Below are 20451 nucleotides of genomic sequence, written 5' to 3' on the forward strand. Positions count from 1 at the left end.
CTAGTTTCTGTTTAATGTGAAATGTATTTTTTCCCTCTGAAAGGCTGGATAACACCTTAGAGGAAATTATATTTAAGTTGGTGCCTGGACTTCGAGAACGTAAGTTTCTCACTTGGTTTTGGGTACCTGCTTGGGTTGATGGAGGGAATGTGGCTATTTCTGATTACATACCTGTATTATTGATTAAAAAATTCACATTACTGTTCTTTGATATTAACTAGAGGAACTGCAGCGAGAGATCGAATTTTGGAAGAAAAACAAACCTCAAGAAAATGGACAAGGTGATGATTTTTTCTCTTTCTCATCTGTGGGTTAAGTAACATTGTTCATTAAGACCTGTTTGTTCACTTACAGAAGTACATTGTTTTTACTGAATTCACGGTACTACAGAAACTTGTAGCAAATCTGTGTAAATGTAGTGTGGGCCCTCATGTACTGCTGCTTATCTATTAACCAGTTGTTTTACAAACACTGACTGTTTTACCATTATTTTTGTTTGCATTTCCCTATGCTCTCACTTGAAACACTCATAATTTCCCAGTTAAATTCTTAATTTTCTTAATACAGCAAGAAACAGATTTTTTTTTTTACAGAGTTTTTACAGATTACTTTCTGTTACTGAATGTGACCATCTGTTAAGTAGGAGGTTGTCAAGAATTAGTTACAAGTAGTAAAACAGCTTTCCACACATGCTAAACAATTGTTTTATATAGATTCCACAATATTGTTGTTGGTTTGGTTTTTTTTGTAATTGACCCATGAAGTTTGAAAGCGCAGTATTGAGGTACTAAGTGAGGACTACATCCAACTGTTTTAATGCCTCTTTAATTTGACAAGTTTTTGATACCATAGCCTATTTGATTTGATTTTGAAGAACTTTTGAAAAGCTCTGCTAAGTTAAAGAAATAGCTCTTTTCAGTAAAGGATAACTGTCAAGTAAACATCTTGTAATGCATCTCTTCTGCACTCACTTGTTTATATCTTCCTTTCAACTTCATAACATATAATTTTCTTTCTCACTAGTTTTGATGATTTGCATTTGGCATCCATTGTAAGTGACAAGGTCATTTTCTCTGTTATATAATTAAATAAAGAACTGAAGAACAGTTTAGATGAAATTAGATTTGTTTACTACATCATACTATGTAGTGTATATCTGTTCAGTTTTAAAAATACTTAGAAAATATTTATATGAAGTATAAATATTTTTGACTGTTTAGGAAATTATTTTCTGCTATATACATAAATAGAAAGAATTAGCACATCATTTACAAATTTGTAGAATGTAACTTACTTTTAACCAACTTATTCTTCTGGTTCTTACCTTACTCCCATAATTTAGTGGTAAACCTAATGGAGATGAGTTAGTGTAGTGAGAGCTTGGATTGTTTTGTGAAGGAGACTTAGGCTCTAACTCAAAATATACTTTTGAGTAGCTACATATGTATCTGTCTCCATTAGTGACCGTATTCTTGGGCTATAGAAATTTGTCTCTACAAACCATTTAAAAGTCATGACAACTCATTAAGACAAATTATGAGCATTTAAGCTGTTTTCTGCCATAAACAAGCATTTAGAATCTTGCCTGAGAATGAATTATTTGCTGAGAATAATTTCAGTAAGAAGAGCCTGTTTCAGTTGTCAATGCCATGCCCTTCAATCACGTTGTCAATCTAGTTTAAGAGTCTGTCAGTTATGTCCTGTACCACAGGTCACAGCACAACCTTAGCACCTAAGATGTGTAAAAAAATACCAGGACTTAGTTTTCACACATCAGAAGGGGTGAAAAAAATCGAACAACAAAGCATATCTCAGGCATTGGTGGTGTCAATAGGAGAGTGGTTACCAGAAAAAATTGAAAGATGATGAAACATACAGTGGTACAGAGAAAAAAATATTCATTAGTCCTCTCCAGCCTGAACTGGGGAAAGAAGAGGGCAAACAGCTTTACAGTAACTCACTCTCTAGTGATTAGTTTTATGGTCAATATCTGAGAAAAGCACAGAAAGTAGACAATATCCTAGGTTTGAAAGAAAGATGAGAAGAAAAAAGAGACACCAGATTACTCCTTAGGGAAAGAGGGGAGGAGGTGAATGAGGTATTGCTTTGGTTTTCCTTTCCTGCTCTTGGCTTGATGCTTTTTGACTTGGAGAACAATGAGTCCATTCTAGTGAGATTAAATTTATTTATTTTTTTAACTTCTATCATATTGAATAACATGCCAGTAATGGACCATCACATTGATTTCTGGAGGTTGCCTGTACAAACATCATTAATTCTAATACCTACAAGGATTTTTCAGAAAATATTCTGGTGCCATTTACATGGGGGAACATTTGAATTTCCTATCAGGATACCTTGGAAGATGTGACCTTTTTGCATGTGGACCTCTTTCTGGAATTATTTTATGATGGGAAATTTACTGTTTTCCCTAGTTCTGTGGTTGGTTTGTTTTTCAAGGCTTTTCAAACTGCGTAACTAAACTTTCCTCCATTATTCAGCTATGGTAACTGTTGAAAGTTTTGGATGTACTTGCTGAAGGATCTGTGAATCATAGGCAGACTTCTCAGATAAGTGATTGTGATGGGTAGACTGCACCTGCTGGATTAAGAATTTGCTTCCTGGACTTTCACAAACAGAGAAAAAAATCTATAGGTTGATACTGGAAATTCTGTTCATAGGAAGATGATAATAACAAAATGTATGTATGATGCACAATAGCTAATAGGGGACTTAGGGACAAATGTAATTACAAAATACTTAAAAATTGTAAGAAAGAAAAGTAATGAATGTAGCTTAAAACTCACCTTGAATATTTAAACTGAGCAAAGAGAACTAATTACTGTGTCAAGAAACTTAGTCATGGCTTGTTCTATTTTCTCACCTGAACTCTTCTAAATTACTTAAGAAGTATGGTAAGTGTAGCAAAGCAGCAGAATTCAATCTGAAAGTTTTTCAAAAAGATGCATAGGCAGCTTATTCAACTTACTTGTGATGATGTTTTATTCCAACAGAGAACGGCCTTTTTTTTAAGTCTAAATAAATAAGTTAGGGATATGGAAAAAACAAATGTATACAATAGGATTAATGTATACTGTATTACAAATCTGTAAAAGTTACCCCATTTTATGGTTATTATTTACATACACTGCAGCCTTATCTAGATGTACTTGCTGGTCTCAGCATTCAAGTGTTCATCTTTGCTAAACCTTTGAAAATTGTAGAAGATGGTACCATTTCCAAAGGGGTAGAATTTTAAACCAGGGGTCTATAGTACATGGTAACAGCATCAGTGAAAAGAGATAACACATTAAGTATGATTTTGTAGAATATATGTGCTCTGCTAAAAAATACTGGGACCTTTCATTTTTTCTTATTTTTTATTTTTAAAGGGGAATAAGTAAGTATATGGCTATTTAGTTGTAAAATCCTTCTGGAGAGAAACACCTGGATATCTTACAATGATATTACTTAGATAGCATCAAAAGTGGATGTAAGCTAAGCTTTATCTTCCCTTACTTTACTTCATGGTAATATTTCAGGAACTTTTCTTCACTGGATTATTATGGCAGACAGTTTATGAATTGATTACCCATGTTACTTTGATATACAAGTGTTTGGATTAGTTATTCCACTGTTTATTTACAAACATCGTTTTTTGTCACTGAACTGCCACAGCATAGGGTAGGATTGTGTGTTTGAGTGTTCCTGGTGCGTGCACAGTTGCGGGGTTTTTAATTACTGGACACATCAGAAGTAGACAGCCATTATAGTCCATCAGACTAATTATTTTCTGTTCCATAGAAATCCATTGTTTGCATATTGCATTAAAATTTCAACGGTAAAAATTTGTTTTCAGAGATCTTTTAATTGGTCAATTTAAGAATGCACTGCATTAAAATTGTATAAAGTTAATTTGAAGAAAAAATATGCTCGTGAAAATGTTGTATTTCCTTAAATATGTGACTTTTAATTATTTTACACTTAAATGATTTGATCTTCATATTTTACAGATGAAAGTCCAAAAGCTGATAAACCCAAAGTAGATGAGGAGTGTGATGAAAATGAAGAAGATAAAGACTATCACAGGAGTGACCCACAGATTGCTATCTGCCTCGACTGTTTACGCAACAATGGGCAGTCAGGAGATAATGTAGTCAAAGTGAGTAGTAAACAATCTGTACTGTTGTTATTGATGACAGAATAGCATCTTATAGGAACCAAATAATTTTATAACCATTAACAATAAACTTTAGTGTGGTGACTTCCACACTTATTTAGTCCTTCTGTATGAGGCCTTTCAATGCATCTTGGAATTTTTTAAAAAAATAGAGTTCCATACAGAAATTCATCTGTGACTGTGGAGGTTTTTTTGTGTATGGATTATAGTTTTGCAGTCTACAGCCTTGATGGTATATAACTGCATTACACAACAGATTACAGCATACCACAGAGGTATTTGTAAAGCTAGCTGTAGGTGAGCTGCCTCATACTTTCAGGATTACTGTTTTAACATGCCAGCATGAACTTGCTTTTCAGATATGTTGTGCACTGAATGACTGGGATCCAGATCTTCCGAGCTGTAAACCTGATTCTGACACCGATGTGTTGTCTGTGGCCTTGGGCAGGTCACCTTCATCTGCAAACTGTGTAGAGTAATACCTGCCAACTACTGTTTTAAGAATTAGGGATATTTAGTTGCCGTTCATGAAGAGTTTTACCTAATGATATTGAGTCTGGAACAAAGTTTTTAGAAATCCCCTTAGATTTTAATAATGTTTTATTAAAATACAAATACAAGAATTTTAAAAAATATAAAGAATTTTTCTAATAAAATTACTTATATTTTCTATGTGATAATTTACATGTATAATTTTGGAAGTTCGTAACACAGTAAGAAAATTTTGATTCGTCAGGAAAATACACCTAAATGTTGTCACTCTGTTTATGCTATATACAGTGAGAAATCTGTGTCTCCATCACCATGTGAGAGTCTCAAGCTTCCAGTCTTCCTGTTGAATCAAAACCATTAGGCTCTGGATCACAGAATCTATGATAATAGATCACGTCTCAGATTTGTAGCTTCTCTGTATTTTACCTAGATTATTTCAGAATGTCTTTACTTCCTTTTTCTCTCAAGGACTGAAAAAATTCAAAGAAATGCAACATTTGTTTAAACCCGAGTGTTACTAACGCAAACACATAGATTATTAAGTTCTTCTGGGGCTTTTTGTGGGTTTATGGAAGTTGGGCTTTGGTTTTTATCTTTCCTCCCTTTGGTGTCTTTTAGACATTTTCTTAGAACCAGAGATGGGTCAAATGAACTTGTTTGTCATCTTTTAAATTTTGCCAAAAAATTGCACCTATGGTGCCATTATGGATTAGAAGAGGGTGCACTAAAATTGATTACTGGTTGAAAAAATTATCAGTTACAGCTGTTCTTGCACTAATGATTGCTCTTGTTTTCCAGGATTTCTAACATGGTTTTTCTGATTTTTTGCTGTTGCTTTAGGGTTTAATGAAGAAATTTATCCGCTGTTCTACTCGAGTGACTGTGGGAACTATCAAAAAGTTTCTCAGCTTAAAATTAAAACTTCCAAGTTCTTATGAGGTACATTTGGAAGAAAAATGCTTTTATTTTTATTTCTCTGCAACATAATACATTCCTTCAAAATTTAATCATATTTGAACCTGCTTCCCCTCTTTCCAAGGATACAGGAATTTAGACTGAAGGACAGACTGTTTCTTCAGCCAGTTCTCTTACTGGAGCCAATGACTCCATGAACTGCAGCCTCCCAGCTTTGGTCAGGGATGGGGCTGAGTTAGGTTAGGTGCACACGTGTATTGCTACGCCCAGGAGTTTGTCACAGTGTCAGGACATGCTGACCAGCCTTTTTGGTGTCATTTGGCTTTGTTATTTTATCTGTCTGGCACCTTAATGGCTTGTGTTACAAAGAATCTGTTTGCCTCAAAATGCTTTTTTTTCATCTAAAAACCAGAAAAACATTATAGCTCTAGTAATCAAAATATTGTCAAACATTTTCAGTGGTGCGTAGCTGTAAGGTGCTATCATACAGTTTAAACTAATAATTTTTCGTAATAAGATGATTATTTTTCTCTGTCTTTTGCTTTCAGTTAATGAATGTTTGTATACTTGGAAGAGCTTTTTATTTGTAATTTATAGTTATTTTTAAACTAATTTTTTTAACTATAATTTATTTTTTGTATGACAATTACAGTACTTCTGGTTTGTATCTTTGAGTTTGAAAGAGCATTGGCATAGTAAGGTGGTCTTCAAAATACAGCAAAAGTCTTTTTCTTCAAACAGATACTGTGTAGTATTGCTAAATATAGGGAATGTTTGTCTGCTAGTGATTTCCTACCTCATTGGCAGACTTCCTTCTGTTCACACTTCAAATGAAAACATGAAAGTGAAAAAAATAAAGTCGAATGGTAGTGTACAAAATAGCATATTGTCAGCATGTTGTATTCATCCAGGTTTGATATACATGTCAGATGGAATTGTTGTATAATGATAGAAGTTGAGGGATTAACTCTGAGATGCACTTAGGAGTTCATTTAGATATTAAAATTTTGCATCCCTTTATCTTACTGTTTGTTCTCTTACATTTTAAGCTGGATGTACTATGCAACGGAGAAATTATGGGGAAGGATCATACTATGGAATTCATCTATATGACAAGATGGAGACTAAGAGGCGAAAACGTAAATACTGTTACATTATAAATAAATGATGTTTTGGTATATTTATTATAGATGGTATACATGCTTTCAGCGCTTGGTCCAAGAATAGATTCTATGACCCTTCAAAAAACCCTTACTTAAAAATGCCTTTCGCATGTTTTCTGGATTTCTTATGTAAAACTCTATGAGGGAAACCCTGCAGCACATGTATTGTGTAGATTCTGAAACTTCAAAATAGCAGATATACAATGTTCATATGCAAGTTCTGCTCTAAGTTTTAAGTCAAGTGTCTGAAAACCCAGGTGCTTGTTTTTTTCCTGCAAATGTTCTTTTGGTGACCTTTTGAGTTACAATAGTTGGCGAATCTGCATCCAGCAGATCCAGTAAGAACCTGCTTTATTCAGTCAGTAGACTGAAAGTGACACTGGAAAATTATTGGTGAAATCTAATTGTTTCATTACTGTTTCTGTTCATACTACACACATTTTTTTTAGATGTGCTATTTAACACTAACATCCAGATAACAGCCAAATGGATTTTCCTTGCTGCATGTGTATATTTTTGAATTGCAATATTTAACTTTTTTACAGACTTCTTTTTCAGGTCTGATCCTCAGTTTGATTTAGTAGCCCTTATATTGCCTTGTATATTTAATTTTTTTGGTTAGAAGTCATATCCCCTTTGTTTCCCTTTCTTTTATAAATTTGTTTGTGTGTGACTGTGGATTGTTCTTCAGTCTTTATTGCTTTGTAGTATATACAGGGTTGTTGTCTGTAATTACTAGTGGAGGCTAAATTGGAGTGCAGCTAAGGTTAAGCATTTAACATATCTTAATGTACTGATCTGTAGAAGATTCCAAACTTGCTGTATTCTTTTTTTTTTTTTTAAGCACCCTAGTGCTCAGAATAAAAAGCACTGGGGCACGGACAGAGAAGACAGAGAATTAAACACACTGTGGAGTTAACAATTCACAAGTTTCTCAAAGTTTTACCTTAATCTGAAGCGGTGGGGGGGGAGGATAGATTTTGATAGGAATTAGAGAAGTTAGTGTATATAAGCAAGTATTCATGAAATTTGAAAGTAATATTGCACTGAAATTTGATCATTACTGAAACCACAATATTGCACGAATAAGGGAGCTTTAAGTAGTATTTTTTCCAATACTGTCTTGAAACCAGTGGGTGTTTTTTTGGCTTGCCATTCTGTATTTTTGTTAGCATTGGCTGTACTATTAGGAAGTGTTGAGGCAAAAACTAATGATAATGGAATTTTTTCATGACATTTCATCCTGCAGCACCTGCCTACAAGTGGACTTTTGGCAGATGCATTGTATTGGAAGCAACAATAGCCATCATTTTGACAAAAAAAACATTTGTACTGATGAAATTTTTTCAAAAATCTCAGAACTATAGCTTTTAACATTAAGTGAATGTAAGAGTTGACAACTCTTGATTAAGTTTGTAAGTTGCGTTTACATACACACAGTATGTGTTCATCTTTTATGTAGTTTTAAATCACTCCCCTGAAGTTAGAGATGACTAAAACCTGTAAAAATTAAACTGTGCTGGTAATAAATCCAATAATATATAGGCTTCTATGATTTTTTTTTCCTTAATGAAGTTGCAATGGTAATTAATTAACAACGTCTTCTTCTGAATGAATATCAAATAAGTTTATTATATACATCTTTGATACTATTAACCATGAGCTTTTACTGGCATACCTATGGACCTTACATGAGGTAGACAAGTAAAGGGAAAATGTCCATTTATTCATTAGAGAAGTCTTTCCTGTTTTTAAATAAGTAAGTTAATTGTGAGCTTTAAATTTGAAAATTAAAAAAAAAAAAATTAATTCACTAAATGGTAAATGTGTATGTCCAGCTGTGAATGCCTCTTATCTGATCAGAAAATCATCTCCTTCGCAGTTTCGGTGTCAGAACTGCTCATCTTCGCAAGTCTGCTCACAGGATGGCACTTTTTATCAGGTAAGAGGCACTCACGACTGTACATATTACAGTCATTAAGGTCCTGTCAGCACTTCAATTGTAATTCAGTTTGTGGAGTTTTTATAATTCCTCACTAAGAAGTGCTAAAACTCTGTGAGCGAGGCCTGAGCTTTTTCATTCCCTCAGTGCAAGCTTTATTGAATAAATAAACACAGTCCATTCAAAAGGTTTAGGAGTTTCTTTTACTTTACATTAGGCTGTTTTGGGTTTTTTTAATGGAGAGATACCCTTGTGTAGGGTGATATTCATATCAGTCTCAAAGGATTATCTACCTCTTTCTATCTCATCCTTCTAACTAAGCAGTGTTGTGCAGTCAATGACAAGGAGTCAGAACTGAAGAATGTGAATCAAAGGAGACAACATTGGTTTCATTTCTTTATGGGAATTCATGTGTCCTTTTTAATGGAGTAAAGAAATGTTAGATTTTTGTAAACTATATTTCTTTCACATATTTTAAAATTAGAAATGGAATAATGCCTTAATCTCTAGACTATATAACAAAACAAAACCTACAGAACCTGCAAACTGAAGCCGATTTCTAAGTTTCATTGACCAATCTGGTTCATACCTATTTGAAATGATATTTCAGTTTCCTCATTGAAAATTTTTATTTGAACTTCATTCTAATTACTTTACAAGTTTGAAATAATATTTTTGCATGAGTAAAAAAATTAAAGGAAATGATAGAGGGTCACTCCCCACTAACCAATGGGATCAACCTGCTATACTCATGTTTACTTCAGTAATTAGAATTGTTCCAGCATAGTGCATTTTATTTGTACAGTTTTGGAATTTTGTTTGCAAAAACACTGAGCCTCCCTGGTTTACTTGGCAATTCAGCGAGGTGACTGCTCTGTCTCTGCCTGTGTGCATTTCCAGTATGATTTGCGTACTTCTAGAGACAATTTATATAATCAAGGTGAAAACGGTGTGAAATAGCATTTAAATAATATGGTAGTCATATCTTGTGCAAATAAAAAAATAATCAAAGACAAGTAGTTTATGGTATTACAGATAAAAGTTTGTTAATTGCACATGCAGACTACACATGGTGCTCCCTGTCTTCTCTCCTAAATACTCCTGATACTGTTAATACCTCTTGGTTTAGGTTATGATTTCTCTGCACTCCAGTTTGTAAATCCCCTGCAAATGTGATCACATTTAGTTCTTATGATCATTTCACTCCCATGGCATGGAAAGTTTATTAACCCATATAGGTCTCTGAAGCTATATCTCTGTTTCTTCATCTCTGTTGCATTTGAATGCAGCAAAATATTTCTGGTTTCATTGATAACTTCTGTAATAATTCTGTGTACTTCCAAATTTGCAATTAAAAAAACCTTTAAATTAGCTTTATTCCTCTATTCGGTGGCAGAGAGATATTTAAGCCTATACAGCTGCTGAGCCAATGAGATTTTCCAGGATTTTATGCTATAGAAAACATCCATTACCCTAATGAAGTTAAGAGGAAAACTTTAGACTTAAATGAAATGCTGAGAGGCTGAAAAAATAAGACATTTAGTAAAACAACAGTTTGAGCAACAAGTGCCCAGGTGTTCTACAGCCCTTTTGGGAAACCCACCCAGTCTTGCCTTTCATTTCACAACAGTTTTGTCCAATTCAGGGATCCAAGAAGTAGTTTATTTGCCTTTTTTTTTTTTTCAGTAGAAACCAATAAAAATGTATCACTAGATCTGAGATTAAGGAGTTTGGATTTGGGGGAAAAGTTAGCCATCTTCTCTCAGAAAATCAGCTGACACCAATTCGACATCTTTTTTTTTTTTTTTTTATAGTATAGCTAGGGAACCTCTGTAAATATAAAAATTCAAACAGAGTACGTCACCTGTAAATATACTTCAGTTTAGAAAGTAAAAAATTTCAAGATTGATTTTTATCAAGCACAGCAACACAGAAGTAAGAGTTCTTTGAGCACTCCAAGTATTTATGTAATAAAGTATAAATATTGAAATATATGAAAGCAGATAGAGAAATTTTGTATCAATGACAAATAGCTAATAGATTTGAGGTATGGGTATGTATTTAGCTGTTGTATGGAATCATTTCATATAAATAAAACTGTCATATATTTGTGTTTTAGAGATAAGCTTTGGCTATTCTTAAGGCAGTTTTTAATTGCATTTTCTTTATGAATTATGTCTTCATGCTTTCTCTGTTTTTGTTGTTGTTTTCCCCTTGCTTTTGTTTTCAGTCTTACCCCATGGTACTTCAGTATCGACCTAGAATTGACTTCGGTTAGACCAAAGGGCCAGATCCCACTGAGATGAATCCTGCACTATTTGTTTACCCATCGACAGATTGCACAATGAATGGATGTGCCTGGATTGGGGGGACACAGCCAGATTTTCAGCATGCAAATAAGGACATTGTCTTTCTTAAAAGTGTCAGTTGCATCTCTGTTGTTTCTATTAGAGCAAGCCAAGTGCCATTCTGCTACTGAAATGTGCATAAGATATTCGTGTATCTTAAGGGTGTGCTGCAAATCATAGCCAAAATCATGAAGTGTACAGTCAAGATTCAAAAACTATGGAATATTTTTGCTTGCGTGTTAGAAAATTTTTCTGGTCCTAATATTGATTACATTAGCAAAATGGCAGAGTGCTCATTCCATGTGGTGTTGCAGTTTCACACACTTACTATTTTACTGAATATTGTTGTTTAAATCATAGAGTACTGTACAAATAACTAAGGATTATACCTTGACAATATTTTGTATAGAAAATATATTTAGAAATGTGGTGGTTGGGCCACTACCTTTTTCTTGATAAGGTTCTCATGGGTCCAGGTATAGCTCACTCATGAGTGTGCAACAGTCCTTTTGCAGTGAATGAAGATTAATTACACTTAACAAGAAGTGTAGAACATGATAATTCAAAATAGTAATTTTAAATCTGCTAAATAGATTCTGCTAATATTGCTTAAAAGCATTGCAGCCTTTGTGATTGCACTTTTCTATGGTTTCCCTGAAGATTGGAATTTGGGATACTACCTATTTTTGGAAAATGGCTTCTGGTCAGATTACATTTCTTCTAATTAAGCTTCCACAAAAATGAAGCTAAAATAATATAAATGTCTATGGAACAAATCAATTTCACTACAAAATTACAAGCAAGGCAAAATTTTACATAATTATTACCTCTCGTAATAAGCATTTCCTTTTAAGATTGGATGGAGGTCTATAGTATGCGAAAACAAAAATAATATATAGCTTTAATTACATATTGTACCTCTTACAACTATCTGGAGTTTAGAATTCATTACAGAAATTTTCATTAGTTAAAGTCACATCATAAAACTATTTCCATAAAATTAGAGGTAATGCAATACTGAAGATAAGCAGTCTGACCAATATAATTGTTCAGGTCATCTTTTTTCCTAAGACCTGGTAGTGCTGGATAAAAAGTGATTGTTGCCTTAGATATTGTAAGCATAATGGTTCTAGTATGAAAATTTTATTGGGGTTTTTGGTAATGTTGCAGGGAGCATAGCAATGTGTATGTTTTCTGTAGTCTTCCATTGTCTTTACTCTGCTTAATAGTTAGTTGAGTTTTTCTCTTCAAGTTCTCTGGAGATACTTATAGTTCAGTAACTTTATGTAATTTCTACTTAATAGATGCCTGCTAGTGTTGTAGATAGCTATTTACTTTCTTTATGCCTTTTGCATACAGCAAAAAGGAACCAAATTAATTTTTCAGAAGCTACTGTAGAGTGAACTGGTGGTTCTTAGACAAAGTGAAAAGTCTTTCTTGGGATCAAGTATAAAAGATGGATGCAAGGCTGTAAATCCTTTGTAAGTGTATGTCCCTGTACATTAGTAAGTTCTGTAGGAGAAATAAGCATGTTGTGGATTAAATCTAGCCCCTTTAATGTTGTTAGGGGTTCTAACATTGATGACTTTAGGAACATCATACATAAGCGGGTTGAATTCTACCATTGCACGTCAAAGCCCGTATGACAACACAGAAATAAAGATGCTGTCAGTAGCAGTCTGTTTAGGAAACCTGCTATTGCAGGTCAAGTTTGCACATATTGTGCAGGTGCCAGTGGGACTGGGGAAGCGAAATGTTAAGGAAGCTTCTGCCCTTTTCTGCAGGCAGTGTGCTGGCCGATACAGGCACATGTTCATGGGAAGGGGTGCATGTACTGGCTGCAGGGAGCAGTCATCTTTTTGCCCACCTAGTCTGTGATGTGCTACTTGACAGAAAGAAGATTTTCCATGAAGACAGGGCCCTTCTCTGCAGAGCCTCTAGGGAAAAATAGATTCTTTCTGTATATAGAGGTCCTCCTCATGGAGCAGCTTGGAAGAGCAAAGCATGCATTCTGATTGCAGATCATTTTTCTCTTTAGTATACATAGTTGTTTTGTACAGTAGAAATAGGATATTATTTGTAAATATTTACATGCACATACAAATGACACCTTACAGTTTTTATATATTTCCCCTGTTTTTATACCAGAATTTTCACTGTAGATTCACTTGACATAAAACATCTGTTTCAGTTTATCACAAAGCTAATGGTAGGATACTTAAGCATAATTTCTGCTTGGTTCAGGGCACAGTTTTTTCCTCAGCAATTGAGCTTGCTGTTTTGACAAATTTGAACAGACTTGTTTTAAAAAGACAAGAATGCATCATTTTTAATCCTTCCACCTAACAGGACCCCTGTAATAGCACTGTTTTGTGTTGGCTTTGGAAAGGCACCTAACAGAAGCTTTCTTTGACTGTTTGATAACTTTCTGTATTCATAATTCAGAGAACCATGAATTCTCTCAATCAGAATTGGACATTGTTTTAACTCATGGTATTTTCTTGATGCAAGTTAAAACTAGATTACAGAAGACAAATCTTCATTTTAAGCATGGAAAATACTGACAGATCTGAACCAACGTTCCCAGCTAAGAATGGTGGCATTAAATGCATATGAGTTAACCACCTACACTTTATGCATTTCTGATTTGATGGCACAATGCCCGAGTGCTGCTGCAGTTTAATAGTTTTTATAACAGTGAAGTGCCAGTGAAATACATATCTTAACTGGGCAGCTTGTATAGCACAGGCATTGCCTTCCTTACAGGAAATTTCTCTCCCATATAGTACATATGTGCCATGTGTCTACAGATATGCATATTTAATTAATTTGTGCCAATTAAGACTATCTGAGCACCATAGGAATATGAGAATGCATGTGCAGATTCCTGTGTGCCAAAGATGGGGTAAAGTGAAATGAGTACCTAAGCATTCCCTTCAGACTGCACCATATGCCATCCTAGAGCAGATGCCTGGATAGAGTCACACTTTCTGAGCATTCCATGACAAAGTGTCACCACTGCATGCTTGTAAAGCATAGGAATATAAAGTAAGTGTTGCTGCCACTGTGTTTCTATGGCTTTCCCATATCAGAAATATCTAGCTGCAGAGGGATAAGACCTAAAAAATTCCACACTGCTACCTAACCTTGCTGTCTCTTATTTAGCACATTTGGTGCTGCTTTGTTTTTCCCTTAAACTGAAAAACTCATTAATGAAAGTCATAAGCAACATTTTGTTCAGCATAGCTGATTGCTGCATTTATCTAGTAACAAGCTGTAAGCTAGAATTTACAGACAAGGTCCTATAACACCTCAAACAATATGGAATTAGATGATTAATCAAGAAATGTATCTTCCGTCATGCATTACTACACTGCCGGTAGCTAAAGGCCTAGTCCTATAAACTTTTTTTTTTCCTTTTAAATACCAAATAAGATTACTACAATAACTTAAGTGACTCATCACTAAAGTAGGTACTGCTCACTTGAAACCTTCTGGGATTTGGGTCCGAGGAGTATGCAATGCTGTAAGTATATTGTGCATACTCAGCTAGCTTGCAGTTATTATGCAAAAAAAAATTATAAAAGTATTATTTTTACTGTACTAAAAAATGTTATACAAAACAAAGTGCCTGATTATTAATACAGAATACCTTTTCAGCCCATTATTTGCATTTGACAGGGTAATATTTGCTTCTGTATTTTATCTATGGTCTTAATGTTTTCAGCAAGAATATTTCATAAACATGCTGTATTGAGAAGCTTTCAGGAGAAAAAAAGCATAAAAAGAAATGTGTCGTTTTAGATAAATTAAACCCTATCTCAGTAGAAATTATATGAAAAAATACTTTTACATTGAAAATATTCCATTTTCTGCATAAGGGACGCTTGAATCTGGATCTTGGTCTGTTTTCTTCTATAGGTTCCAGCAATATGACTTGACTTTTCTGTTATTGAAAACAGTTCTAGTGGAGCTGCAGGAGAAAAGAGATTGATCCCATTCCATTTAGATAGAAGCTAGGCTCTTATTCTCTGCTGCAGACAAAGTAATGGTCCAGAGTTTCATCTCATCTCTCCCATGTATAACTGTTACACATGACCTTGGGAGAGACATAAACAGTTTTTCCTTTTCTGCTGCTTTCTAAAATAACAAAATAGGCCAGGGTTTAGTCCTTTAATTGAACCAATTACTGAGCTTTATTATTTGTGGGGGGTTTTTATGTTTTCACGTAACTGAAGACAAGAAGAGGCTTTCACACCCCAGGAAAAAACATTTTTGAGAGGAGTTGCAACAAAAGGAATAGCATCCAGCTCAGCCAGATACTGTGTCTGGTAGAAATACTAGAGAACAGATAGCTGTTCAAAGCCAATCCTAAATCTCAAACAGATTGAGCCGTGTGTATAGAGGGGCTACATAATATACTGGTCAGTTACATGCATTGATCAAATTTATTTTTATCCTGGAAGAGTGCCAAGGTGTTAAGACTTACATGCCTATCCAGGAGCTTAGTCCAGTTTCTTCACTTAATCTGGCAAGTTGAAGGCATCTCTTTACTTCCTACGAAAATGCATGTATCATGCAGCATATTCCACTCTCACTTTACTTCATGCTTTGTTATCTTATTATTTCTCTCAGTTAAAATGTCTAAGCAGGCACCTTCTGTCCTCTAATTCTAGGTCATTACACATCTTTTGCCCTTTCCCATACCCCACCCCATTTCGTACCCCACAAGTAAAAACATTGAGGAATTATAAAGGCAAAATCGCACATGAGGTGTCAGCTCACAGGTTTCATTCATCAGGCAGCTCTCACGGATTTCAGCAGAGTTCTCACAGTTCTGCATTTTGAATCCTGTATAGCCAGTTTGAACAAGGTCATACTTCCACAAGGGGTTGAGCTAAAGACACTTGTTTGAGTAAGGATTGCAGTCTGCCGGAGTGTGCTCCAGGATGAATTCCAAGACATGAGGGGATTGATTCACCCTAAAGGAAACGTGAAAAGCTTGCAACTGCACATTTACTGCTAATTTTGTGCCATAAGGATTGTCTGACCTTCAGACCTTAGCTGAAACATCCATTGTAGGAATGTCCTCCAACAGATGATCTTGTAATGTTAATATATTTTTCTTCAAAGGCCGACTTTCCTGTTGATTGTCTAACTACTGTCTACATTGTTTGTAGAGCAAATTAAAGCATTAGATTCCAGAATAGGAATTTGATTAATTAATGAATTCCTGACAGATTCTTCCATCCAAGGTATGTGCCATAAATCTTTTGAATTCAGGTAGCTTGCTACTGCAGTTGAACAAGGCCATGGTTTCATTCTCTAGTGAGTAATTTAGGTCTGTATGGTTCTGGAGTGTGGCAGTGAAATGGAGGAGCTCTGTAGATGGGTAGAAATGTCTAGGCCATCTTTTGCACTTGCAGGAGACCACGTTCTATAAACTCAGAATAGAGGAGAATTCTGGAATGAAAGATGTCTACAAGTGGAAGTTTTTGCCATTACATTAATTTTGACCAAAGAGAGGAATTGGTTTGACTTTGCTTGTTTTTCTGAACCATTATGCATACTTTTCTTTGAAGTTCATACTAGAACTTCTATGTGTATTTTTAGGAAATGCTTCTAACATGGTTGACAGTTGACAGGATGAGGTGAACAGAAGTAGCTACTGTGCATTTTCCTTTTTTCTTGTGATAGTGAGTGGAAAGCAATGTAAGATTTGAGGGAAGGTTGCTATACAATACACAAAATCACTGCAACAGTATAACATTTTACTGCTAGTTAACATACTGAGGTTTTTATTACAAGTGAAGTTGTAGTGAAGATATTTATTATCAAAGTGCAAGGCCCATATTTTATGATAGTATTCTACTCCTAAAATTCAGTTTTGTATTAATATTGAGTATGGTAGGTATTGCTCCTGTTGTCTCCTGAATATTGATGCAGTAAAATGAAACATGTTCCCTTTTTACTGAAAAATACCACATACTAATCAATTTAAAGTTAGTCTTTGTTGTCCGATATTTAGTTTGTTCAGAAAAAACAAGTTTTTTTTTTTAAATAAACTACTTTTATGAATAATCTGGTTGCCTAATAGTTTTAGGGGACCCATTTAATACCAAAGGTAAAGCCACTCAGAAACTGACTCGGAATATGGCATCAACACTTTCCTGGAGTGCAGTGGTCAAGAGGTACACCTGGAATCAGTCAAGCAGAACTGAAGCAGTGGTAGTTGTCTGTGTCACCAAGCTGAAGGGTTAGGCACACCTGGCAGTTTCCAGTGCAAAATAGAAAAAGAAAAACACAACAGGAATAGCATAAAGGTTAACAGACATAGAGTAGCTCTTTGAGTCCTAACTGATGTTCCCAGAGAAAAGCACAAAGGCTTGCATTACTGATGTGTCTGCTATACCTGGCCTGTGAACTAACAAAAACTTCAGTGTGCTGTCAATCCTGTAAACCTTCCAAAGCACAAAATAGTCACCAAGCTACTTTTGGGGTTTCTAGTTGTATTTCAGTGATATTTTGGAGGGTCGAAAGGACAGACTTGGAGGATAATGAGAAGATATTAAGTATGTTTTACAGATTTTTATAGCTATTTTTTTAGCAAATGGTATTGCTGTCCTTGATGTGAGACCATTGATTAGCAAGACGTGCTAATACTCGTGCAGTATAAAGCAGAAAGAATAAAGAAATCCAAATATCTTGATTTCCAGGATAGTGATTAGCTAAACTGGAAAGTAATCAGTCAATTTAATTGTTTAGCTGGCTGAAAGATTTCATTCTAAATACTTACTGATCGTAGTTTTTTTCTCAAATACAAGCTTCTTAGCATAAACATGAAGCAATGCATCATTTTTTCCCTTATTGCAGACTTAACTATTGAAAGAAAAATATTTTGCATTTTTTTAAATTAATGCAAAGCCTGAATTGTTGGATGTTCCAGGCTACTGAATAGATGATATAGAGTTATCCTCAATGGATTTTTTGGGGGTGGGGGCTTAAGTGTCCTTATATAAGCTGTGATCCAAGTTATGATAAGAAAGGAGCCTATGGTGAGCAGTAATAATGTTCTAATGCTTCCTTGCATTTGATCAGTAGTTACCAGTTTTTAATAAAGCAGCCCTCACAGTACTTAGGAGCTCATAGAACATATTGTGATCTTATGTTGCTAATTTGTTTTAAAATATAAAATGTTTTAAGCTTTTTGTCAAAAGTGATAACATCATATTACAAATAAACCTTTTTGTGGTTGTAAAATTTAGCTTATAAATCATTCAAATTGAAGTGAAAAAAAACACAGGTCATTGTTAATGACAGTCTATCCTACTATTAAGAATATATGTATTTTTGTAAAGGAAAAGCACTTGTAGATATTTAATCAGTCCAATATCTATCTATGTTAATGTTTTGAAAAAAAAAAAGAAAACAAAATGCTGCTTAGAGAATCACTTACATATTTTTATTTTTTGTGCTCAAATGCATTTTCTGTTGATTTATGGAATCTTGTTTATTCTGTGTGAAACTGTATAGTTAGTACAGCTGGGCTAAATGCATTTCTCACTTTAATCAACTGTATCTGACTATGATAATATATTTTGTGTCTGAGCAGAAAGCTAATTGCAAAACTTAGGCTGGTGGTGCTGTTTCTCATCTTCGATATTAGCTTCATCCTGCCTTATGACTTTTCTACTTCATAATAGGTATAAAAAATGCTACCCGTTTTTTGTGGTGTATATGTTTTAATGGACATTTCAGGGTATATTTGGTTATTTAGTTGAATCTTACTGTGCTTACGAACATTTTTATAAAAAGATGACAGAATTTTACTTACAGCATTTAAAAAACACTCTCCTGGATGAAAAAGAGTGCGAGATTAGTCAAGTTTAATACTTACTTTCCTACAGAGGAAACTACTGTTAGGTACATTCGTGAAACGTAATTGCATCACAAAAGTTTCTAAGAATTTTAACGTTTTTAAAATTTAGAATAATTAATTTCTTGTAATATTTTGCAGCTCTTTGAAACCTCACTTTTAACTATATTTTGATTCATCATAATACATTAACACAGCTTCAGGGGAAAAAAACAGTAAAGCAAAGAATTTTATTAAAGTACAGTAAGGAGTGGCAACCATATTTGTTTGTAGTTATTACTGTACAATCCAAAATCTATTTACTTATTTCAGTGGAATTCTACAGGGATATACTCTGTGGGCTAACGTGTTGCTCAGTTCAGCTTGACCTCAGTGGAGCGGTTTTCTTCAATTGTCCTTGTAGCTAAGACTTGAAATGACCCAGACTTCCCACTTTCTCACTTGTTTTCCTTACATGGGTGGCTAATATTGCTTAAATTTATTCTTATTATATTAACCACACAGGTAAAAAAGTTTTGCAACACTGAGTGTGTACACTAGCAGTAGAACTCATTGTTAGGAACTCAGCTGACTAAATACTTGTGTCCTTTTCAAACTGGGGGAGAAATTCACTGGGAGTATGAACATTTGAAATGGCATTCTCTTATTTGTATGCATGCTACACAAAGATGTGCAGTTGATCAGCATTTGATGTGTTTGTTTTATTATATGAACACTGTCTGTTTTTATAATTTTTGTTAAGAGCTAATTTCTGTATTAATTCATTAGGGTTGACATCTCAGGGTCCACAAAGTAGCAGTTGAAAAACTTAAATCCATTTGATCTGAGTGCAATAGCAATATTGCAGGCTTGTATCTTTTGAAGAACCAAATATGTTGTGCTTTGAAGTATTTTTAAAAGCACTGTAAATTTCACCCAGTTCTACCAAAGGAATGGGGGGGGGTGTTTAGTCTTAGAAGCTGAGTGTGGCCCTGGAAAAAATTGTAAGACACCTGTAATTGTCGGCACTAGTGAGCAGTTTTACAATTAGGTAAGGGAAGTGCTGGTACTTGGGGTTTTTTTGGCGAAACCTCGTGGTCATGCCTCTTGATGTAGAGCGATGTGTGCCTGTGCAAAGCTGCATCGACATTTGTAAGCAAGATTTATTTTCAAAAAACAGCTCATGCAAACCCTGTAAATGGGCCTTTAGAACTTTGTGTGTCAATTTATCTGGTATGTAACGATATTTCTAATAATGAACTACCTGTATGGCTCAGTACTGGTGATGTTGCATTGAGTGCTTCGTGCTAATGTCAAGAAGGTTTACAGCACCTTTATAATGGCTGATAACAAATGGCAATTTGGCCTGACCCGTATGCTGCAAGATGCCTCTAGCCCAGTTGGATTAATTTTGTGAAAAATCTAGATGAGCAAGAAGTATAACTAATCTGCTTACTAGCACTGAATTGCTCCTTTCTCAAAGCAATAAATATATTCATGTTGTAACATCTGTTGTGCAGCCTACAATACGAGTTGTTTTGTTGCATTGTTTCTAT

The 20451-nt window shown here is 34.6% G+C and overlaps 1 protein-coding gene across 3 annotated transcripts in view; it reads left to right on the forward strand.

The window, feature by feature from the left end:
- PCGF5 (polycomb group ring finger 5) overlaps nucleotides 1-20235 on the forward strand; it is a 65917-nt gene extending 45682 nt beyond the window's left edge. For 2 of the 3 annotated variants that reach the window (XM_027647881.1, XM_027647882.1), the window contains 7 exons: nucleotides 44-99; nucleotides 222-281; nucleotides 4014-4162; nucleotides 5513-5611; nucleotides 6637-6726; nucleotides 8633-8692; nucleotides 10923-20235. In XM_027647881.1, coding sequence (XP_027503682.1) covers nucleotides 44-99; nucleotides 222-281; nucleotides 4014-4162; nucleotides 5513-5611; nucleotides 6637-6726; nucleotides 8633-8692; nucleotides 10923-10970 — 562 coding nt within the window. In that variant the 3' untranslated portion in view covers nucleotides 10971-20235. The remainder of the gene's footprint in view (nucleotides 1-43; nucleotides 100-221; nucleotides 282-4013; nucleotides 4163-5512; nucleotides 5612-6636; nucleotides 6727-8632; nucleotides 8693-10922) is intronic. The other variant, XM_027647883.1, reaches the window with a different exon arrangement.
- The last annotated feature ends 216 nt before the right edge of the window (nucleotides 20236-20451 follow it).

The sequence above is a fragment of the Corapipo altera genome, unplaced genomic scaffold, assembly GCF_003945725.1.
Source record: "Corapipo altera isolate COAL_440 unplaced genomic scaffold, ASM394572v1 56, whole genome shotgun sequence".
Classification (NCBI taxonomy): domain Eukaryota; kingdom Metazoa; phylum Chordata; class Aves; order Passeriformes; family Pipridae; genus Corapipo; species Corapipo altera.